Source organism: Xenopus laevis, chromosome 1L (assembly GCF_017654675.1).
Source record: "Xenopus laevis strain J_2021 chromosome 1L, Xenopus_laevis_v10.1, whole genome shotgun sequence".
In the NCBI taxonomy this organism is placed as follows: Eukaryota; Metazoa; Chordata; class Amphibia; order Anura; family Pipidae; genus Xenopus; species Xenopus laevis.
The window spans coordinates 228,979,877-229,001,226 of NC_054371.1; the positions used below are offsets into that span (position 1 = coordinate 228,979,877).

Here is a 21,350-nt window from a genome sequence, read left to right on the forward strand (position 1 = left end):
GCATCAGAAGGGGTAAAAACAGGGTTATATGTAAGGGATGGGGGATAAGGGGAGAGAAGGGGACATGGAAGAGATGGGGGATAATGGGAGAGTAGGGGGACACAGGGGCCGGGGAAAGGGGAGAGAAGGGGACACAAGGGACGGGGGAAAGGGGAGAGAAGGGGACACAAGGGACGGGGGAAAGGGGAGAGAAGGGGACACAAGGGACAAGGGACAGGGGAAAGGGGAGAGAAGGGGACACAAGGGACAAGGGACAGGGGAAAGGGGAGAGAAGGGGACACAAGGGACGGGGGAAAGGGGAGAGAAGGGGACACAAGGGATGGGGGAAAGGGGAGAGAAGGGGACACAAGGGACGGGGGAAAGGGGAGAGAAGGGGACACAAGGGACAAGGGACGGGGGAAAGGGGAGAGAAGGGGACACAAGGGACAAGGGACAGGGGAAAGGGGAGAGAAGGGGACACAAGGGACGGGGGAAAGGGGAGAGAAGGGGACACAAGGGATGGGGGAGAGAAGGGGACTCAAGGGACAGGGAAAAAGGGGAGAGAATGGAATTTGGAAGGGATTGGGGATAATGGGAGAGAAGGGGACACGGAAGAGATGAGATTAACTGCAGAGAAGGGGGGACAATAGGAGTGAAATAGAGAAAGAAGGGGATAAGTCACATGAGAAGAGACATAAAATGAGGGGTAACAATGTGACAATTTGAGGGGAGCAGAAGTTATGGGGAGACAGAAGGACACAGGGAAGGACAGAGAGACAGTGAGGGAAGGGGAGACAAACGGACACACTCAGGCGGCACTTTGGGGCGAGTACGAGTAGGTAAGTAAGTCGGTGGGTGTTTATGTAGGTAGATAAGCAGGTAGATAAGCAGTAAGCCATTTACACACAAACTCACGCATTCCCGGGTCCCGCTACCTTACAGCGCGTGGAGGTGTTTGGAAGCATCTGATTTCCATGGTAACAACTACTTCCTGTCACCGCCACAGCCGCGCCGACGTCACTCCTGCCAAAAGCGCCGCCTAACATCCAACAGAGTCTCCTCCAAGCCCGGTCGGCCCGCCCCTTCCGACACAGCAAGGTCACGTGACAGTGACAGGCATGTCCGCTCGCAGGTAGCAGTCACCTCAGTGTGAAGGTCCGAGCCCAGGAGGTGAGTGAGAGGCGTTTGTGCTGCAGCCCGGCCGGGACTCTGTCTCATACCCCGTGTCTGCCGCTTGTCAGTGCGGGCGAGTGAGTGTGAGGCGGGTACGAGGAGGCGCGGGGGAGTCTAGTGTAGAACAAGCGGCGGTTGTGGGGCCCTCCAGCTCTTGGTCACTGAGCGAGGGGATCATGTGTCTCACCCCTAAACAACCCCACATTGAGGCCATTCCCGGGGCCCGTGTAGAGATGTCACGTGCAGCCTTCCTGCTGCTTTAGCCAATGTCTCTTCAGTGGACGCTGGGAGTTGTAGTCCAACAGCAGCACCGGTTATACATCCCTTCTTTTACTCAATCGATCCCCATATACGTCTGGCCTTTGTCATTCACATTCATGGGCAATTTACACACACAGACAAATCATTCCTCCTCCCTCACACAGTGGCCCACACATCTCACACACCAGCCAGGGGGCCACACACGTCAATCAGGGGGCCACACACATCAGCCAGGGGGCCACACACATCAGTCAGGGGGCCACACACATCAGCCAGGGGGCCACACACATCAGCCAGGGGGCCACACACATCAGCCAGGGGGCCACACACATCAGCCAGGGGGCACCCTATAGCCTTCACCTTAAAGTTAACTTTTAGTCTTTTTATAGTGACTAATTCTTTAAAGCAACTTTTCAATTGGTCTTCATTATTTTTTTAAAATAGTTTTTGAATGATTTGTCTTTTTCTTCTAACTCTTTCCAGCTTTCAAATGGGGGTCACTGACCCCATCTATAAAAACAAATGCTCCGTAAGGCTACACATGTATTGTTCTTGTTACTTTACATTCCTCATCTTTCTATTCAGGCCTAGTGATGAGCGAATTTATTTGCCAGGAATGAATTCATGGAACACTTCAGTACTTTGCCACCTGCGAAATTTTTCAGGAAACTGCCCCATAAATTCCCCGCGGAAAACGTTATCTGTGACAAAAAATGGTCACGAGTGTAACGACTGTCACCTGTATAAACATTTTATGACTCCTATTGACTTTAAAGGGATTGTTCATCTTCCAAACACTTTTTTTCCCAGTTCAGTTGTTTTCAGATTGTTCCCCAGAAATAAAGACTTTTCTTCAATAACTTTTCTTTTTCTTTTTTTTACTGTTTTTCCAAAGTGTAAAGTTGAATGTTGGTGTCTCTGGTGTTTGAGTCTGACGCTCAGTAATTCAGGTGCAGATTCTGAACTGTTACAATTTTACAACATTGAGTTGATCCATTTCTCAGCAGCATCTCTGGAGTATCAGTAACTATTGTATCAAGTCTAACAGCTGCCTGTAATGAAACCCAGAGATTCTGCTCAGCAGCGACATGGAAATGGATCAACTAAATGTATCAATTTAGAACAGTTTACAGGGTCGCCGACCCCACTTCCCAGAGCTGCTTTAGAAGGTGAAAAATGACACTTTACACTTCAATATTAGAAAAACGGACGCAAATGGAAAGTGATTGGAAAAAGTTGCTATTTCAGATGATAACTAGTAGTTTGAAGGTGAACAACCCTTTTAATGAATTTGGGCAAAAAAGTTGCCGAGACAAATTTGTTACTGAACTTTATTTTTTTGAAGCCCATTGGCTTTTAATGCATTTGGAGTGAGAAAAATATTTGACTTCAATGCGTTTTGCAAATTTTTCGCTGTTTCGGCAAATTTTTTCTCTATTCAGGCCTCTCCTATTCATATTCCAGTCTCTTATTCATATCAGTGCATGGTTGCTGGGGTGATTTGGGCCCTAGTTACCAGATTGCTTAGAATGCAAATTGAAGAGCTGCTGAATAAAAAGCTAAATAACTCAAAAACTTTCAGTAATAAAAAATGAAAACCAATTGCAAATGGTCTCAGAATATCCCTCTCTACATCATACTGACCGTTAATTTAAAGGTGAACAACCCCTTTAATTGTATCATGTGACAAATGATTAGAAATGCAGGTATAAGAACTCTATGGCTTGACTACTTGTTATTCAAGTGAATAGGAGCGGTGGGCAGTCATGTGACCTTGGCATATACAGAATAGCCCACCCAGGTGAGTTGCTGCATGGGGAGCCCAGTCTGGGTTGGGCCAAGATAAAACAGGATTTTGTTATGGATATTTTCAAGGTCAACTTCAATCTGAATGAAACAACATTGTTATCTCCTTAACCCTCTCAGCTCTCGGTCTTCCCCATTAGCAGAGCCACAGAGCAGGCAGGGGGTGCAGGGGCTATCAGGAGCACTGCCAGGGCATAAATACACTTTGCAGAACCAGATATTGGGCATTGAACTGCAACTTGTAGTGAGTTTTTTCTATAAAAAAAAAAAAAAAAAGAAAAATGCTGCATGAGGCTACAAATATATTGTTATTGCTACTTTTTATTCCTCCTCTTTCTATTCAGGCCTCTTCTATTCATATTCCAGTCTCTTATTCAAATCAGTGCATGGTTGCTAGGGGAATTAGTAGGTAAACTAGTTCAACTTTAAAGGACCAGTAACATCAAAAAAATTTTCATAAAATTCGTTGGTATACATCGAAAAAAAACCCACCAAGACAAATTAAAATTTAAAATCGCAAAGTCTTTATTAAGACACAACTTACCGAAACTACGCTTGCGGTCCTCTTCAGAAAGCGATCCATCGTGCGGCTCTCGATTTCTCCCTGCCTTCCTTATAGGAGATAGCCAGGGAGGAGAAATCGAGCGCCGCACGATGGATTGTCGCCATGTCGCATTTTCTAAAGAGGAGTTGAGTTTCGGTAAGTTATTTCTTAAAAAAGGGATTTTAAAGTTTAATTTGTCTTGGTGTTTTTTACTAATGAATTTTTTAAAAATAATTTTTGATATTACTGGACCTTTAAAGAAGAAGAGAAGCTACTGAGGCAGATTATTGCCAATAGATTAGCTGCAATAGTGCAAGCCAGAATGCTATATTTATTCTGTAGAATGCTCTACCATACCAGAGTAAACAACGCTAGAAGTTATATCCGTTTGATTAGGATAGCAGCTGCCATATTAGCTTGATGTGACATCACTTCCTGCTTGAATCTCTCCCTGCTCACTCATAGCTCTGGGCTTAGATTTAAGCAGAGAAGAGGGGGGGGAGAGGAGCAAACTGAGCATGCTCAAGCCCAAGCCCTAGAGGTTTAAGCTGAAAACAGGAAGTCTGATACAGAAGCCCATGAGTACACAATAGAAGGAAAGAAATTAGGTGTTTCTTTTGACCTTTCTGATAAAGCTTACTTAGTTTTAACCTTGCCTTCTCCTTTAAGTTAACTTTTAGTATGTTATAGAATGGTAAATCTGAGGAACCTTTCAATTGGTCTTTATTATTTATATTTTATAGGTTTTTTTGTTTTTTTTTGTCTTCTGACTCTTTCCAGCTTTCAAATGAGGGGGAGGGGTCACTGACCCCCCATCTTTAAACAAAGTTACACATTTATTGTTACTTTTGATTACTCAGGCCTCTCCTATTCATATTCCACTCTCTTATTCAAATCAGTGCATGGTTGCTAGGGAAATTTGGATCATAGCAACCAGATGGCTGAAATCGCAAACGGGAGAGCTGCTGAATAAAAAGATAAATAACTCAAAAACCACAAATAATAAAAAATGAAAACCAATTGCTAATTGTCTCAGAATAATTAAAAGTCAATTTAAAGGTGAAAGAAGAACAGCTGATCCTGCCAGGTTTGCTTTTGGTTCTCCCCCTGAGCTTGTTGATCATTTGCTATTTCTCTTGCTTTTCAGGTGTCAGGATGAGGAGGGCCCATGTTCTCCTGTTTTTGGCCTGGGTGTCCATTCTCTTCTATTCCGGCATCTGGATTTTCACGAGTGGCTTCCTCCTGATGCGCATTGAGCTGAACAACCAAAGCTCATGCTCTGATCTCCCCAATTCTAGTCCCCAGGGGCCCCTCCAGCAACATCCAGGCGCCTGTTGGCTTCCTCGTAGGTTTGACAAGGCTGTGATCATTATCATTGATGCACTAAAGTATGACTTTGCCAAGTATGAGCCGGGAGTCGCTGACCCCAAGCTGTACCAAAACAAGCTGCCAGTCATCCACCAGCTCACCCAATCTCAGCCCAGGAATGCACTACTGTACCCTTTTCGGGCAGACCCACCAACCACGACTATGCAGAGAATTAAGGGCATGACTACAGGGTCGCTGCCAACGTTTGTGGATGTGGGCAGTAACTTTGCCAGCTATGCCATCCAAGAGGACAATCTCATTCATCAACTTGTAGAGAATGGTGAGAAGTGGCATCCAGTTACCTAAACACGTGTTGAGATTTATGCCAGATTAAAGGACCAGTAACAGTAATTTTTTTAAATTTTTTTAATTTGTTACTTTTTAATGAAAAAAAACCCACCAACGTAGTTTAAACTTTTAATTCGCAAAGCTTTTATTAAAAAAATACATACCGATTCTCTGCATGCTCTCCTCTTCTGAAACGGCGACATTGCGACGATCCATCGTGCAGCTCTTGATTTCTCCTCCCCGGCTATCTCCTATAGAAGGCAGAGAGGAGAAATCGAGTGCCGTACGATGGCAGCTGAGATTCTAGCTATCTGTATAACAGAACATTCTGTCCCAGTGGCTGCACAGATCCTATCTGATCCCCATTGTAAGCAGCAGTCCTGTCCTGCTTTATGGCAGCTGAGATTCTAGCTATCTGTATAACAGAACATTCTGTCCCACTGGCTGCACAGATCCTATCTGATCCCCATTGTAAGCAGCAGTCCTGTCCTGCTTTATGGCAGCTGAGATTCTAGCTATCTGTATAACAGAACATTCTGTCCCAGTGGCTGCACAGATCCTATCTGATCCCCATTGTAAGCAGCAGTCCTGTCCTGCTTTATGGCAGCTGAGATTCTAGCTATCTGTATAACAGAACATTCTGTCCCAGTGGCTGCACAGATCCTATCTGATCCCCATTGTAAGCAGCAGTCCTGTCCTGCTTTATGGCAGCTGAGATTCTAGCTATCTGTATAACAGAGCATTCTGTCCCAGTGGCTGCTCAGATCCTATCTGATCCCCATTGTAAGCAACAGTCCTGTCCTGCTTTATGGCAGCTGAGATTCTAGCTATCTGTATAACAGAGCATTCTGTCCCAGTGGCTGCACAGATCCTATCTGATCCCCATTGTAAGCAACAGTCCTGTCCTGCTTTATGGCAGCTGAGATTCTAGCTATCTGTATAACAGAGCATTCTGTCCCAGTGGCTGCACAGATCCTATCTGATCCCCATTGTAAACATTTATACCCCAGGCTAATCTGTCAAAAATATACATTATCCTCAGTAAGATAGCTGTTGCACTAGTTCATGGGACAGTTGAAATATATATATATATATATATATATATATATATATATATATATATATATATATATATATATATATATATCTAGCAAAGAAATCCGCACTCATAGGTCTTTTGTGAAGAAAAAAATGGGTTTATTCAGCGTTTCGGCTCTTAGACTCGCGCCGTCATAAGAGAAGCACAGCCTGGCTATTTATATAGCAACACATATGATATTCTGAAACCTGAAACGCCTCATTGCAGGGAGAAGAGTAGTCTTTATGGGCGATGACACCTGGAACGGACTCTTTCCAAAGAAGTTCTACAAATCCTACTTCTACCCCTCCTTCAATGTAAAGGACCTTCACACTGTGGATAATGGGATCCTACAGCACCTCTATCCTACAAGTAAGGGAACCCTCTTAAAAATTATGGTATTGTCCTGTGACTCACTGAGCAGTGTAAGGGGGCAGCTGAATAGACAAGGGTCTCATCTTCTGTATTGCCATGAGCATGTGACCTTATTCAGAAATATCTATACATAGCATGTTTTGGGGCATGTTTACTAACATTGGCGATACATATCTGGACAGATTTCTGGAGATGTTGCCCATAGCAACCAATCAGATCTTTGTTTTTTAACTTATAGGTGGCTGTTGAAATCCAATTGGTGATTGGTTGCCATGGTAAAATATCTTCAGATATGTTAATAAACATGCCCCTAAAAGACTCTGTTGAACCTTTTTACAGCTGCACTCCTTTTAAGAGCTGAAATAAAAATCTTTTTTTTTTCTCTGTCTCTCCCTTTTGCTTCTCCTATAGTGGACAGCGGAGACTGGGATGTTATTATAGCGCACTTCCTTGGTGTGGATCACTGTGGGCACAAACATGGTCCGGACCACCCAGAGACTGCTAATAAACTCACACAAATGAACCAGGTTATCAGGTGGGTACATACAAAGGTCATTTCTCTATCCAGAGCAGGATAAGGCAAGCAAGATGGACCACTGGGACCCACAAGGCTATAGTTGTAACAATTCTCCATTTCACAAAACAGATTTTTCATTGAGTGATGTAACATGCAGCTATAAGCTCTTTACCACTCAAATTAAAGCTCTTTTTTTCTGTGCCAAGGCAAAAGTGTAACTTGCTTTTGTTTTTCTATTTACTTATTTAGTTCTTAAACTGCAGTGCATAATGGCAGTCCTGCATACTGAGACACCTTCCAGTATTTGGCAAGCTGGCTGTAGAATGGGGGAGGGGTGTATTTACATTAACTAGAATAGAGGCACGCATTAAACTTGGGTAAACACAGGTACTGTGAACCCAGGCCCAGGTATTTGAATTCACTGTGAGGGTCCTGCGCATCAGAAAGATGAACACAAATTCTACGGATTTTTGCCTTCTCTACATGGCTTTGCAGTGATACTGGTTTGGTTGCTTTACCTTTTAAAGGGGTTGTTCACCTTCAAACTACTAGTTGTTTTCAGATAGATCATCTGAAATAGCAACTTTTCCAATGACTTTCCATTTTCTATTAGTGACCGTTTTTCTAATATTGAAGTGTAAAGTGTCATTTTTCACCTTCTAAAGTGGCTCTGGGAGGGGGGTCGCCGACCCTGTTAACTGTTCTAAATTGATACATTTAGTTGATACATTTCTTATCTTTGTCCCTGCTGAGCAGAATCTCTGGGTTTCATTACAGGCAGCTGTAAGAATTGATACAATAGTTACTAATACTCCAGAGATGCTGCTGAGAAATGGATCAACTAAATGTTGCAAAATGTTGCAAAATTGTAACAGTTCAGTTTCCAGCTTTCAAATGGGCTACAAATGTGTTGTTATTGCTACTTTTTATTACTTATCTTTCTATTCAGGCCTCTCCTATTCATATTCCAGTCTCTTATTCAAATCAAAATGGAGAGCTGCTGAATAAAAAGCCAAAAACCACAAATAATAAAAAATGAAAACCAATTACAAATGGTCTCAGAATATCAATCTCTACATCACACTAAAAGTTAATTTAAAAGTGAACAACCCCTTTAAGTGGACAGCAGTGATTCAACAATGAGCCCGTTTTCTACATGAGAAAAGTGAGGCTGATGTGTATTTTTCTGTTACAGTATGGAGGCCAGAGCAATGTTGTGTTATTACGCATGAGAAGCATCACATAGTAATGTAAATTCTGGTCTTTCTTGTTTCAGCTCCCTGGTGGAACATCTAGATGATAAGACACTGTTACTGGTGGCAGGAGACCACGGTATGACGGACACTGGAGACCACGGAGGAGACAGTGAAAAAGAAGTTATGGCTGCCCTGTTTTTGTACAGCAAGTCTCCACTCTTCAGTCATGAGCTGATAAAGGTCAGTATGGATAGGGCAGGATTTAGATGAATGAACTTCATCTTTGCCCGTTGGTTCTCCTTTAGCCGTAAATCAGGGCATCAGATGACGTTTGGGAAACCATAACCTTTGTAGATAGTTTGGCATCTTCACTTTCATGTTTAAGTGGCTTGTTGCCATTGCATGTCCTGCTTTTTAAAGGGATTCTGTCATGATTTTTATGATGTATTTTGTATTTCTAAATTACACTGTTTATACAGCAAATAATTCACTCTACAATATAAAATTTCATTCCTGAACCTGCAAGTGTATTTAGTTGTAATATTGGTGTGTAGGTGCATCTCAGGTCATTTTGCCTGGTCATGTGCTTTCAGAAAGAGCCAGCACTTTAGGATGGAACTGCTTTCTGTCAGGCTGTTGTTTCTCCTACTCAATGTAACTGAATGTGTCTCAGTGGGACCTGGATTTTACTATTGAGTGCTGTTCTTAGATCTACCAGGCAGCTGTTTTCTTGTGTTAGGGAGCTGCTATCTGGTTACCTTCCCATTGTTCTGTTAGGCTGCTGGGGGGAAGGGAGGAGGTGATATCACTCCAACTTGCAGTAAAGAGTGACTGAAGTTTATCAGAGCACAAGTCACATGACTGGGGCAGTTGGGAAACTGACTGTCTAGCCCAGTGATCCCCAACCAGTAGCTCGTGAGCAACATGTTGCTCTCCAACCCCTTGGATGTTGCTCCCATTGGCCTCAAAGCAGGGGCTTATTTTTTAATCAAGTTTTGGTTGCATAAAAACCAGATGAACTGCCAAATAGAGCCTCCCGTAGGCTGCCAGTCCACATAGGGGCTACCAATAGCCAATCACTGCCCTTATTTGGTACCCCAGGAACTTGTTTCATGCTTGTGTTGCTCTCCAGCTCTTTCTACATCTGAATGTTGCTCACAGGTGAAAAAGGTTGGGGACCCCTGGTCTAGCCCCATGTCAGATTTCAAAATTAAATATAAAAAAATCTGTTTGCTCCTTTGAGAAATGGATTTCACTGCAGAATTCCGTGCAGCACTATTACCTAATTAACTTTTTACCCATGAGAGTATCCCTTTAATGTAAAGCAACACGTTTTTATTCGAGAAAATGAGTGGAACCCATGTTAAACCGCTATTTAAGGAGATTCCCACCTGGAGGGATTATCAATGGGCAGAATTATTCTTTTGTGACTGTATTTGTTTCTTTTTAGGAACCAGGACCTGTCCCTCAAGTGGATTTGGTCCCTACTCTATCCCTGCTGCTTGGGCTCCCCATTCCTTATAGCAACCTGGGGGCCATTATGCCTGATCTTTTCTCTTGGCCTGAAAAGGAGTCCCGTGTCTCTGCTGCCTTGACCCAGGCATCTGCTTTCCACATCAACGCCCTGCAGGTATTTCCCTTTCTTGAATATATTTCCGATATTTGTTTCCATTATGATTGGTGCCTTGTGTCCTATTTAAAGAAATAAGTCAACATCTCTGGGTAGAAGGAATACTGGGGAAAAGGCCCAGGATTCCTATTTAATGCCCCAAGGCTGAAGTTTGGCCACTGGGAAAGCTTCAGCCTGGAGGGTGAGCCATTCAATTGGAAATCTTAGGAGTGATCATGGGCCTTTTTTCCAGACTTCCTTCTGCATTGCATACAAATATGTCCACCAACATGCATTTCTTGTGGATACATCTCTAAGGAAGAGCAAACAAGTTGAGCAATGGCCACAGCCCATCTCGGCTTTCCTGAAAGAGGTGGGACAATCTGCGATTGGCTGACTTTGTGGTGTAAAACCTTTGGTATTAAATCCAATCAGTAGTGAGAGCAATTTGGCAGAGCAGGGTGTCTCCCCTACTAGATAGTACAGGACACTGCAGATTAAAGTATCAAATAGTGGGACATATGGTTGGGCAGAGACCATATTGGTAAGCGCATGTTTGTGAAAGGGTGAGTCCAGAAAGATTCACTGGCACTCAAAGGCTGGTGCAAACAGGGACAAGCCCTTGTTTGACAAAGGGGTACAACCGGAAATCATTTTAAACTTGTGCGTGCATTTTTTAGAATTCTGTGCTCAGGTCACAATGAATGCAAGATTTTGTGTTTTCATAGAAAATACGCACCACAATTTGTTTTGTGAGCCGGCCTCTACAGTTGACGGGTGCGCCGGCCTCTAAAGTTGACGGGAATATTGGGGTAGAGTGAAAAGTTGTGCATTGTAGGAGCTGTTGTTCAGCATCATGTGTCACAGGTTGGTTTTAGTACAGAATACGTCTATACAGAGGCTAGGGGATTAGGATCTTTAATATTAGTGTGTACATATATTAAGGGGCACATTTACTAAGGGTCGAATATCGAGGGTTAATAAACCCTCGACTTCGACCCTCGAAGTAAAATCCTTCGAATATCGAATTCGAAGGATTTTAGTGCAAATCCTATGATCGAACGATTTTAAGCGATCGATGGAAGGATTTTTCTTTGATCAAAAAAAGCTTAGAAAAGTGATGGGGAAGGTCCCCATAGGCTAACATTGTACCTCGGTAGGTTTAAACTGCCGAAGGATGTAGTCAAAGTTGTTTTTAAAGAGACAGTACTTCGACTATCGAACGGCCGAATAGTCGAACGATTTTTACTTCGAAACGTTCGAATCGAAGTCGAAGGTTGTAGTAGCCTATTCGATGGTCGAATTCAAAGTTCCCAGAAAAATAGTTTGAAATTCAACGTTTTTTTCATTCGAATCCTTCACTCGAGCTTAGTAAATGTGCCCCTAATTGTCTAACCTAAAGAACTAATTAAATATCTGCACTAGTTGATTTATAGCTACAACTATTCAAAGTGTTGCTCTTTTTCTGTCTCCGTCCCTTGTTCCAGCTTGACCGTTTCTTGCACTCCTATTCATTGGCTGCCGGCGATCTTCCTCCTGACAAGCTGAGAGACCTTAAAGAACTTTTTTCATCCTTGACATCGGAGTATGAGCAGCTGATGTCTGAGTGGAGCCAGGGCTCTGGGACTGAATCAGAGTATGAAACCCGCCTGCAGCATCACATACACCAAGTCCAGCTTTACCTAGTGCAGGCCAGGGCAATGTGCATGGAGTCCTGGGCTCGCTTCCATCCTCTGCGTATGATAACAGGCTGTGCCATTCTTGCTGCTTCTTGTCTTCTCTGCTACCTAGCTGCTGAGGCTGGCATGGCTCTGGATCTTTCCAGCAAGTTTTTGCTTACTTATCCCTTATTTGGGGTTCTGGGTGCGGGAGCCCTGCTGACTTTTGGAAAATGGCTATCCCTGATTGAATGGGACTCTTTGTCTTTGTGGCCTTTAGTTATTGCAGCCTCCCAGCTGACCTTTTTCTACAGTTTCTGGAAGCAGAAGCAATTGTCTGTCAGACTGAGGTTACGCCGGATTTCACTTTTGTTCTCTGGCCCCTGTCTCATTCTGATCTTCCGCTGTGGAGCCCTCTTCTCAGACAGCTTTGTTGTAGCCGAGGGGCACGTGGCTCCTTTCCTTCTCATGTCCCTTCTGATACTGACCGTTTCCAAGTTGCACTGGGATGGCAGATTGATTATTCCCACCTTGAGTCCCCTGGGAGGTGATTCCATGAAACTCACATTGTCGGCAGGATACAGAAAGGATGGTCCTCTGTTGTTGCTTCTTCTGGGGGCCTTGACTCTGTGTGTGCGGCTCTCTGGCATCTTTCATAACTGTCGTGAAGAGACTCCCGACTGCCACCCTTCTGTCTTTATTTCACCCCTATCCAACGTGAAGGATCCTCAGTTAAAAAACCTCTCTTATCTGGGCTGTGTTGTGTGTCTGGTGGCCATTGTATACCTGGTAAGGAAGTGGCTGCAGCATTATGGAAACCTCAACAGCTCCTCTGCATTGGTTCTTTATATACGTTGGGGATTCCCTCTTATAGCAGTGTCTATCTCTTGCTACTGGGCTTTGAGTGCTGGGACGGAGGATAGCCTAGCTAGATTACGGGATCTCACACAACTGGCTCTTGTAGCTTTTCCTAGAGCTGTTTATTCACTTGCAGTCTTGGGTTTTGTATTTCTACTGTGGAACCCTGTGACTGTATTCATGAAAAGGACTCAGGACTCAGATGCTGATAATACTGTCACTACCTACGGCGGAGCCCCAGGATCCCAAGCAGAACTATTGCACGTCATCCCTCAAATCTACAGGAAGATGCAACGCACAATAAAAAGCCGCCTCCATCATGGAACGGATGAAGAGGAAGAAAAGAAAGGGGCTGCTATAGAAGCCTATGGCCTCGGCAGTGTGTATTCGGCAGCCATGATTGTGGTTCTGTTTCTGCTCACCTTGGTCCTGCTTCTGCTGCATAGTGAACGGATAACTCCAGCCTTTCTCATTCTGCTTCTGGAAGCCTTTGTGATTCTGCATATCCACAGCCATGTGCAGAATCTTTACTGTGCACCTGACAGCTCAGGTAAGTCCTATCATTCAGTAGCTAGTGGTTTATTCTGTTTTGGAAACCCTTGGTTGGGGTTTAAGCACAGAATAGATTCTACAGTGTCCCTTAGTATGTACATTCAAACTGCAGATCAAACAGGAGACAGTGATTTTACTGAGGAAGGAATTGCTCTGCTGGAGATTACTCCGATCACATAACACCACAACTTGCTCTTGTGACATATAGATTAATGCAATGACCAGACCATGGGAAAGAGAGAAGCACAGAACCAGGAAGAACAGAGTCTTCTTTCTTAACCGGGGTAGTAGTGAGTGGGGATTGTATTCCCAGGGAGTGATTCTTACTGAGACTAGGGTTATGCCGTAGATTAAAGGGGAACTACTGTGAAAATGAAAATTTAATATAAACTTCCTCATACTGAAATAAGAAACTTTTTAAATACAATCAATTAAAAATTCTGTACTGTTTTTGAAATAATTAAGTTTATATTCATTATTCCTCTCTCAGCATCTGTTTCTCTTCTCTCTTCATGCAGCAGTTGGGTCAGTCAGATATTCATTGACAGTTAGATCCAATATATCTTATAGGGGGGCTCCTTTCCTAGCAGATGTATTAGATCTCACGCAAATAACTGATTCCAGTACAAACATAATCTAACATAACTGCCTTTTGCACAAATCCTGCATGTAGAGAGACATGATGTCTGGTGAGTTTAATAGAGTGACCTCTAATACATCTTCTAGGCAAAAGGAGCCCCCCTATAAGATATATTGGATCTAACTGACAATGAATATCTGACACCCAACTGCTGCATGAAGACAGAATGAAGAGAAACAGATGCTGAGAGAGGAATAGTGAAGATAAACTTGATTATTTCAGAAACAATGCAAAATATTTAATTGATTGTATTTAAAAAGGTTCTTATTTCAGTATGATGAAGCTTGTATTACATTTTTTAATTTTCACAATAGTTCCCCTTTAAATTGTTTGTGCCATTACTTTTTTCCCAAGTGATCTATTTAAATGATTCTCATGTAACGGCATTCATCTTTAGTAACTGTGATTTGTTTCAGGCCAGTTCTCTGTGCCATGGTATGCCGTTATTGCTTGGGCCCTTGCCGGAACGCAATGGTTCTATTCCACGGGCCACCAGCCTGTCTTCCCGGCCATTCACTGGAATTCAGCCTTTGTAGGGTTCCAGGAAGGACATGAAAACAACATCATTCCTGCTGTTCTGGTGGCAGCCAACACCTTCTCTGCTCACATCTTGTTCTCAGGTAAGATGGCTAAATACATGGGTATATGGCTTGACTGTACACAGGAAATAAATCATGCCCTGGATCTTACTTTTCACTTCTCTTGTACTCCATACTAGGCAAAAACTCTTCCCATCTGTCTGTCTAGTATGTTTCTATCTATGGTGGGACCTCCCTATTATGCTTTTTGTAGTTTATCTTGCTATGGCATCTTTCTAAGGCTCCTATGCATTGATTCTGTTAGTCTGGGGGAGCAAAGTGTTAGGTGACCTAAAGCAGCTCTGGGTGAAACAAAATTAGAGGCAAATGCAGTGAGCAAGTCTGTGGGAAGGCACCACACCAGGGAATTGTCCTCCTCTACTGTATGTTCCATGTTCCAATAGTAAACTGTCTTCTTTTTGGAGGAAGCTGGATCCTCTCTCCTGCTGTTTTGGCCGTTCCTGTGTGAAACTCCCAGTAAGAAGAAGAGAGGGAAGAAGGAGACAGAAGAAGCGCCTCTGATGGAAATGAGGCTGAGGGAAAACCCAGACAAGTTTTCAGGGGCTCTGCTACAACTGGGTACCAAGTACCTCTTCATTCAGGGAGTGCAGGTACGACACACTAAAAGCGCCCACTGTAGGAAACCTATGCATGCACCCAGGGCCGCCATTAGAAATCACGGGGCCCCGAAAATCAACATTTTAACTGCCCACAGTTAAAAGATCACACAGACATCAGCGCTAAAAACTGTAAACCCACACACAAGTTGTAAAAAGCCATTGATGGTGAGGGCCCCCTTATAAGTTAAAAAAAAAAGCTGTTGCGCCAGGGTCCCCCATAAAAGTTTAAAAAAAACCATTGGTGGTCAGGGCAACCCATGCAAGTTAATAAAAATAATTGGTGACAAGGGCCCCCCCTATAAGTTAAAAAAAAACATAAGCACCTGGGCCCCCCATACATTTTTTTTTTTTATACAAACAGTGACGTCAGGGCGCCCCATAAAAGTTTTTAAAAAATCATTGGTGGTCAGGGCAACCCCATAAGTTTAAAAAAAAGGTTTTAACATTTTATAAAAGAAGAGAAAAGAGAACATTTTATAAAAACACATTTGTGGCAGGGGCCTATAGAATATTAAAATAATACATTGGTGTCCAGGGGTTTAATAAAAAACAAACAAAAAAAAAAACACTTTGGTGTTCAGTAGACAGTAGTCCTGTTCAGCACTTCAACTTTGGCTCCTTTCGTGGCTTTGGGTATTTTTGCGGCTTCAGGTCTTCGGCACTGTCAAGGGGAGCTTGGCTGTTTCAAAAAGTGCTGTTCTCCCCTGATGGCGGCCCTGCACACACGCCATGCTGATCATGTATCCTAAACAGGCAGCGGCACAGTATGACATTCCATGTTGCATTTTATTCGCCAATATTTTTTTTTAAATCCAGTTTCTACTAGTTCTGAAATGAATGTCATATATTTGGGATGAGTTTGTTCATAACCCCCCACAAGGCAATGTTACTGGCTGCATAATATAGAGCTGTTTCATTGCTTACCTGCAGCCTCTGCCTGTTCTACTTCTTGATCCTGTGCTGAGCCAATCTCTGTTCTTGGTGCCTCCTAAAAGGGGCAGTCGGTGATTGGTTGGCTTCTGGTAATAGAACCTTTACACTTATCTAGAGCCAAACTCAACTCTCCTGAATGGGTAGGATGGTGAGTGACTTTGCCAAAACACTGACAAACTCTTTGTAATAGAATGGAGCTCTCTGATCACAATGTCTGAAGATTGCATTTAAACATACAGGGAAAGTTTGCCCTTTTACCTCTAAATGACTGGTTCCTGTCCTTTCAGCTTCTGTATTTAAATAGAAAAACCCCAGTGTAAAACCTTATTATCTCACCAGTAATACGTGGGGTCGCTATCCAACCAAAGGAGAAGAATGGCAGGTACTCACAGATCCCACAAACAGGGTTGTAAAAAAAAAAAAAATGAAAACTTTGTTTTAGAGCAAAAAATAGTTCAATAAATATAGCCTTAAGCATTTCAAGACGGCACTTAATCGTAGGCTTGAACAAAAGTCAGATCGGTATGCCAGATTTTTTTTACTTAAAAGCCTGGATAGATTGCCTCCCCTAAAATAACCTTCCTAATACCTATCACATAGAGAGAGGTTACATTACCCTTAGAACAATCAGAAAAATGCTCAGAAGCAGGGGCATAACTATAGAGGAAGCAGACCCTGCGGTTGCAGGGGGGCCCAGGAGTGTAGGGGGCCCAGTGAGACCCTAATTAATTAGCAATTTTAATATATCTTGGTAAAATAGGCCAACGTATAACTATTTTGGGGCCCTAAATTGAATTTGCTATGGGGCCCAGTAACAACTAGTTACGCCACTGCTCAGAAGTGCCCCTATTATCTTTTATATGTAATAAATGCTCACGTTTACTTTCCTTCCGAGATCTGGCTGTTTGACCTACAAATTGTTTTCCACATTTACTGCAGGTTAATAAATAAATCCCATTCCTTTCAGCTTCTGTCCTGCGTCTGTGCAGCCATGATCCTGCGAAGGCACCTCATGGTCTGGAAAGTGTTTGCACCAAAGTGAGTCATGATCCATTTTACTCTTATTCACTAATTCTCATCACAACTGACAGCATTGCTACATCATAGGCTCTGAGAGAGACGGGTGATACAGTAGAAACATTCAAATTCTATCTAGGAAAGTAGCAGTTCCAGGGGAAAGTGTTTTTCTGCAGTACAAGGGATGTAGAACTGGGAGGCACTTCCAAAAATTCACTGGCACTCACGGCTGGTTCAAGCAGGGAAAAACCCTTGCATGTTTATTTACATCCCAGAACTGGGAGGCACAACATGAAGTCAGGTAAAATAAGAAGGGAACACAAGGAGAGGCTGAGAGACACAGGGAGCAGCATTTCAGCTGTTATTGGGAATAATTCTGCAGGGGAATTCAGACCCGAGTAGGAGAGAGATAAACAGGAGAGTGGGGATATAACAGGATATTCCTACAGCTGAATCTACATTTATACGATAAGTAAACCTTCAAAATAAATGAATGTAAAATTGATGAGGTTGGGCTATTCTATGCATCCTTGTCATTTACATTCATTATTTATTTTGTTTAATTCCAAGATATTAAAGGGTACATGTACTGTTAAAGGAACCATTTTTTTTACTTTAATTTAGAGATGCACCAAATCCACTATTTTGGATTCGGCCGAACCCCTGAATCCTTCGCAAAAGATTCAGCCCAATACCGAACCAAATGCGAATCGTAATTTGCATATGCAAATTAGGGATGGGAAGGGGAAAACATTTTTTACTTCCTTGTTTTGTGACACAAAGTCACAATTTCTCTCCCTGCCCCTAATTTGCATATGCAAATTCAGATTAGGTTTGGCCGGGCTGAAGGATTCGGCCGAATCCAAATCCTGCTGAAAAAGGATGAATCCTGGATTCGGTGCATCTCTACTTTAATTATAATCCCTCTAAATACTTGAATATATGTATCATTAAAAAATTGCAATATAATAAGTTTTTTTTTAAATAAATTACATTACCACTGATTTATGGGCAAAGCTCGAAGAGGCGATGTGGCGACTAGTTGGCTTCCGGTTCAATCCAGAAGTAAGTTTGCTGCATTCTTCAGGGTCTTCCGATTCCTTCTTCTGAATAATTTATTGTTTATTAGGAGATGGTGCAGGGAGAGGGATGGAGGAAGGAGCTTTTCTTCTTTCTAGCCAAGGCTAAATCCTTGTTGGAATGCATCTCTAGCCCAGCATGCACAGGGAAAGGGAGGAGGGAGCGGGCCAGAAGCATGCTGCGAGATCTGCAGCCTGAGCTCAATAAATCAACAGAAACAATTTTCTAAAAAAAAAAACTTGAAAATTTTCTAGGCTATTATATGCATATGTAAATATTTAGAAACTATATTTTGAATGTAAAAGAAAAATGTTACAGTTTCTTTAATATGAACGAGTTTTGTTACAACAGCGCCACCTGCTGGTCAGTTTCCCACCAGTCTGACCAGCAAGTAGTCAAGGAAGTTGTCAGGAGAAAGAAAGAGACTGATGTTCTTCTGCTTAGGAATAAAATTAGAAACCTTTCTCACATCTTTCCTAAGCAGAAGAACATCAGCCTCTTTCTTTCTCCTGACAACTTCCTTGACTACTTGCTGGTCAGACTGGTGGGAAACTGACCAGCAGGTGGCGCTGTTGTAACACAATTCATTCATAGTAACAGTACATGTATCCCTTAATATCTTGCAATTAAAAACAAAATAAAAAATGAATGTACATTGCAAAAGTGCTTAGAATAGCCCCCCCATCAATTTTATTTTCACGTATTTTAGAGGTTTACTTTCCTTTAAGTCTGTAAGGCAAATGCTAGTTCATCAGTGTTAGTCTGTCTGTGGGGGGCTGGGAGCCAGTTGCTATATTCTTTTATTGCATCTTCCCAAACGTCTGGCTTTGTCTCTACCTACTGACATTCGGCATTCTTCTATTCGGCATCTTCCCGCAGGTTCCTGTTTGAAGCAGTGGGTTTTACGGTGAGCAGCGTATTCCTGTTCCTGGGGATCGTGCTGGTGCTCCGGGTGGACAACGCAGTCATGTCTTGGTTCAAGAGTCTCATCCTCCAGCAGCAGAGGTAGCAAAGAGCAACTGCCACCTGAAGGCCAAACCTTCTCATCTGAGCCAGAACTAAGACTAAATATGGCTGCCTGGGTCACTGACCCTCTTGTAATGCAGCCAGGCCAAGGGTGTTGCCATTAAGGAGAAAAGTTGCGTATTCTCCACAATAAATCTGAGCCCCGTTATTAGGGACATATTTGTACAGCAGTTTATTCTTACTGTTTGTTCCTGATGGTTTCACTGCAGCCTCCAATCAGCTGCTTCTGCCAACCACAACATTAAACTATAAACATTGCCCTGAGCCAGTGCGACTATGTGGGGAGGTTTAATAAAAACTTTTTCATACAGTGTTTCTCTGTCCCTAATGAGATTGTAACAACTTGATTATTTATTTTTACTTGGTAGGGAAAACCTCTGTGGAATAATTGGGGATTATATAGGAACTCCACCATCTGCTGAGCAGTTACTTACTCTGGTGCCTGGAGATTGTGACCTGGTTCCCAATGCCAGTGATGCTGTTTGTAAGGACCGGGCTAGTTGGGAAAGGGCTAGTTGCCCATTTTGAGGCTCTCCTAGGAGGTAAAACTGCTAAACTTTGCCCTGCATATATGAATAGCAAACCAGTCGTGGATACTTGGGGGGACCATGATGGGGCCTGTGGTATCACAGCGACAAATTAAGGAAGAGGAAAGTATGTGCTGTCGGGGGAGGGGTGCAAGGAGGAGGGCCCTTCAGGTCACATGCCCGGAGGAGCCAGATACCCCACTCTGGCTGGGGGCCAGTACAGCACCATTATTCTTCTGCTCGCAGGTGTTGTACCTACACAGTATAGTATGTAGTGACAGTCAGTGAGTATATAGGAATGTCCATCTCAATCCAACACAAGGAACAACCGGAGCCAGAGCAATGGTGTCATTATGCTCTACAGAGACGTTCTCTGACAATTTTTTTGTTGTCCTAAAGGAGAATTCAACCCTAAACTTAAAAAAAACCCTACCCGACATAGACCCCCCCCTCCCCCAGCCGAGGTGTTACCCAGGGCACATGCCCCTAACGTTTTACTTACCCCTCGGTGCAGATTCAGGCATCGGAGTTCACGGCGCCATCTTCTTCTCTTCGGAATGAGACGGGTATATCAGCACATGTGATTGGAGCAAATTTCTGTTCTGCAGCAACTGCGCATGCGCCGGTCTCATAAGAGATTAGCGAAGCGCCTGAAGATGGCGCCCGTGAACTCGGATGCCTGAATCTGCACCGAGGGGTAACTAAAACGTTAGGGGCCTTTGCCTGGGGTCACACTTAGGCTGGGGGGAGGGGGGTCTATGTACAGGGGTAGGGTTTTTTTTAAGTTTAGGGTTAAATTCTCCTTTAAAGGGTTTCACCTTCCAACACTTTTTTCAGTTAAGTTTGTTTGTTGGTTTACCAGAAATAAAGACTTCCCCCCCCCCGATTAATTTCCATTTTTTTACTTTTTAACGTTTTTCCTAAATCTGGCAGCTCAGTAATTCAGATCTAAACTGATACAATTTTGCAACATTTAGTTAATACATTTCTCAGCAGCTTCTCTGGAGTGTTATAAAATACTGTATCAATTCTAACAGCTGCCTGTAATTCTGCTCAGCAGGGACAAAGACAAGAAATGTAACAATTAAAGTTATTGATTTAGAACAGTTTAGTGGGTCGGCGACCCCCCTTCCTTAAACTGCTTTAGAAGGTGAAAAAATTGCACTTTACGCTTCACTATTAGGAAAACAGTCACACATAGAAAGTAATTGGAAAAGTCTTTATTTCTCAGGAACAATCTGAAACCAGAATGATCTGCTCCATTTGGGATCGAGTAAGAAAAGTGGGTGATGAATTTTCTCTTAAAAATAATTTTAGAAGTGTCAACTCTGGTTTGTGGTTGTTGGTTCAGGGTTTCCAGTACCGATACAATTAGAGTGTCTACTGCTCCTGAGGAGAATTCATCCTGCGGTTGAGAACTGTTGGATAACGCACGCTCTGATAGACATAGTCCATCCTCCCCTTCTGGTGTAGGTGAAGGATCCCTAGAGTTACCTGCACTTTCATCATCTGAAGGAGCTGGTCCCCTGCGCTTTGACCCCCTTGCTGTTGGGTTGTCCAGGGGGAAAAAGCAGCTTATCTAGGGAAAAAGCTAGTTTGGGCAAGCATGCGGCCCATTGGGTTGCCCAGTCTGGAGCGGCTGAACTTGTCGCTGCTGGGTCTCCTTG

The 21,350-nt window shown here is 43.2% G+C and overlaps 2 protein-coding genes across 5 annotated transcripts in view; one reads left to right on the forward strand and one right to left on the reverse strand.

Annotated features, from left to right (window-relative positions):
• Positions 1-1,052, reverse strand: part of LOC108718789 (kinesin-like protein KIF27) — a 29,552-nt gene extending 28,500 nt beyond the window's left edge. The window contains exon 1 of one of the 3 annotated variants that reach the window (XM_018267278.2): positions 920-1,052. The gene's annotated coding sequence lies outside the window, so the exon portion shown is untranslated. Of the gene's footprint in view, positions 1-882 lie in introns of all 3 variants that reach the window. The other 2 variants (XM_018267252.2, XM_018267261.2) reach the window with 2 other exon arrangements.
• pigo.L (phosphatidylinositol glycan anchor biosynthesis class O L homeolog) lies at positions 1,013-19,464 on the forward strand. Of its 2 annotated transcripts, NM_001092329.1 has the most exon segments (11): positions 1,087-1,149; positions 4,911-5,411; positions 6,726-6,869; positions 7,284-7,407; positions 8,666-8,825; positions 10,036-10,215; positions 11,682-13,260; positions 14,319-14,522; positions 14,910-15,091; positions 17,001-17,071; positions 19,010-19,464. In NM_001092329.1, coding segments are annotated over 10 exon segments (3,267 nt in total). In that variant the 5' UTR covers positions 1,087-1,149; positions 4,911-4,918; the 3' UTR covers positions 19,140-19,464.
• Positions 19,465-21,350: the final 1,886 nt, after the last annotated feature.

What these genes read in the sequence shown, in the direction of transcription:
- pigo.L (XM_041580255.1), top strand. Translation starts at nt 4,919, where the DNA reads ATGAGGAGGGCCCATGTTCTCCTGTTTTTGGCCTGGGTGTCCATTCTC. An exon ending in TCCACATCAACGCCCTGCAG is followed by an intron (nt 10,216 to 11,681) that starts GTATTTCCCTTT and finishes CCCTTGTTCCAG; the next exon opens with CTTGACCGTTTCTTGCACTC. An exon ending in TGCTCACATCTTGTTCTCAG is followed by an intron (nt 14,523 to 14,905) that starts GTAAGATGGCTA and finishes TTCTTTTTGGAG; the next exon opens with GAAGCTGGATCCTCTCTCCT.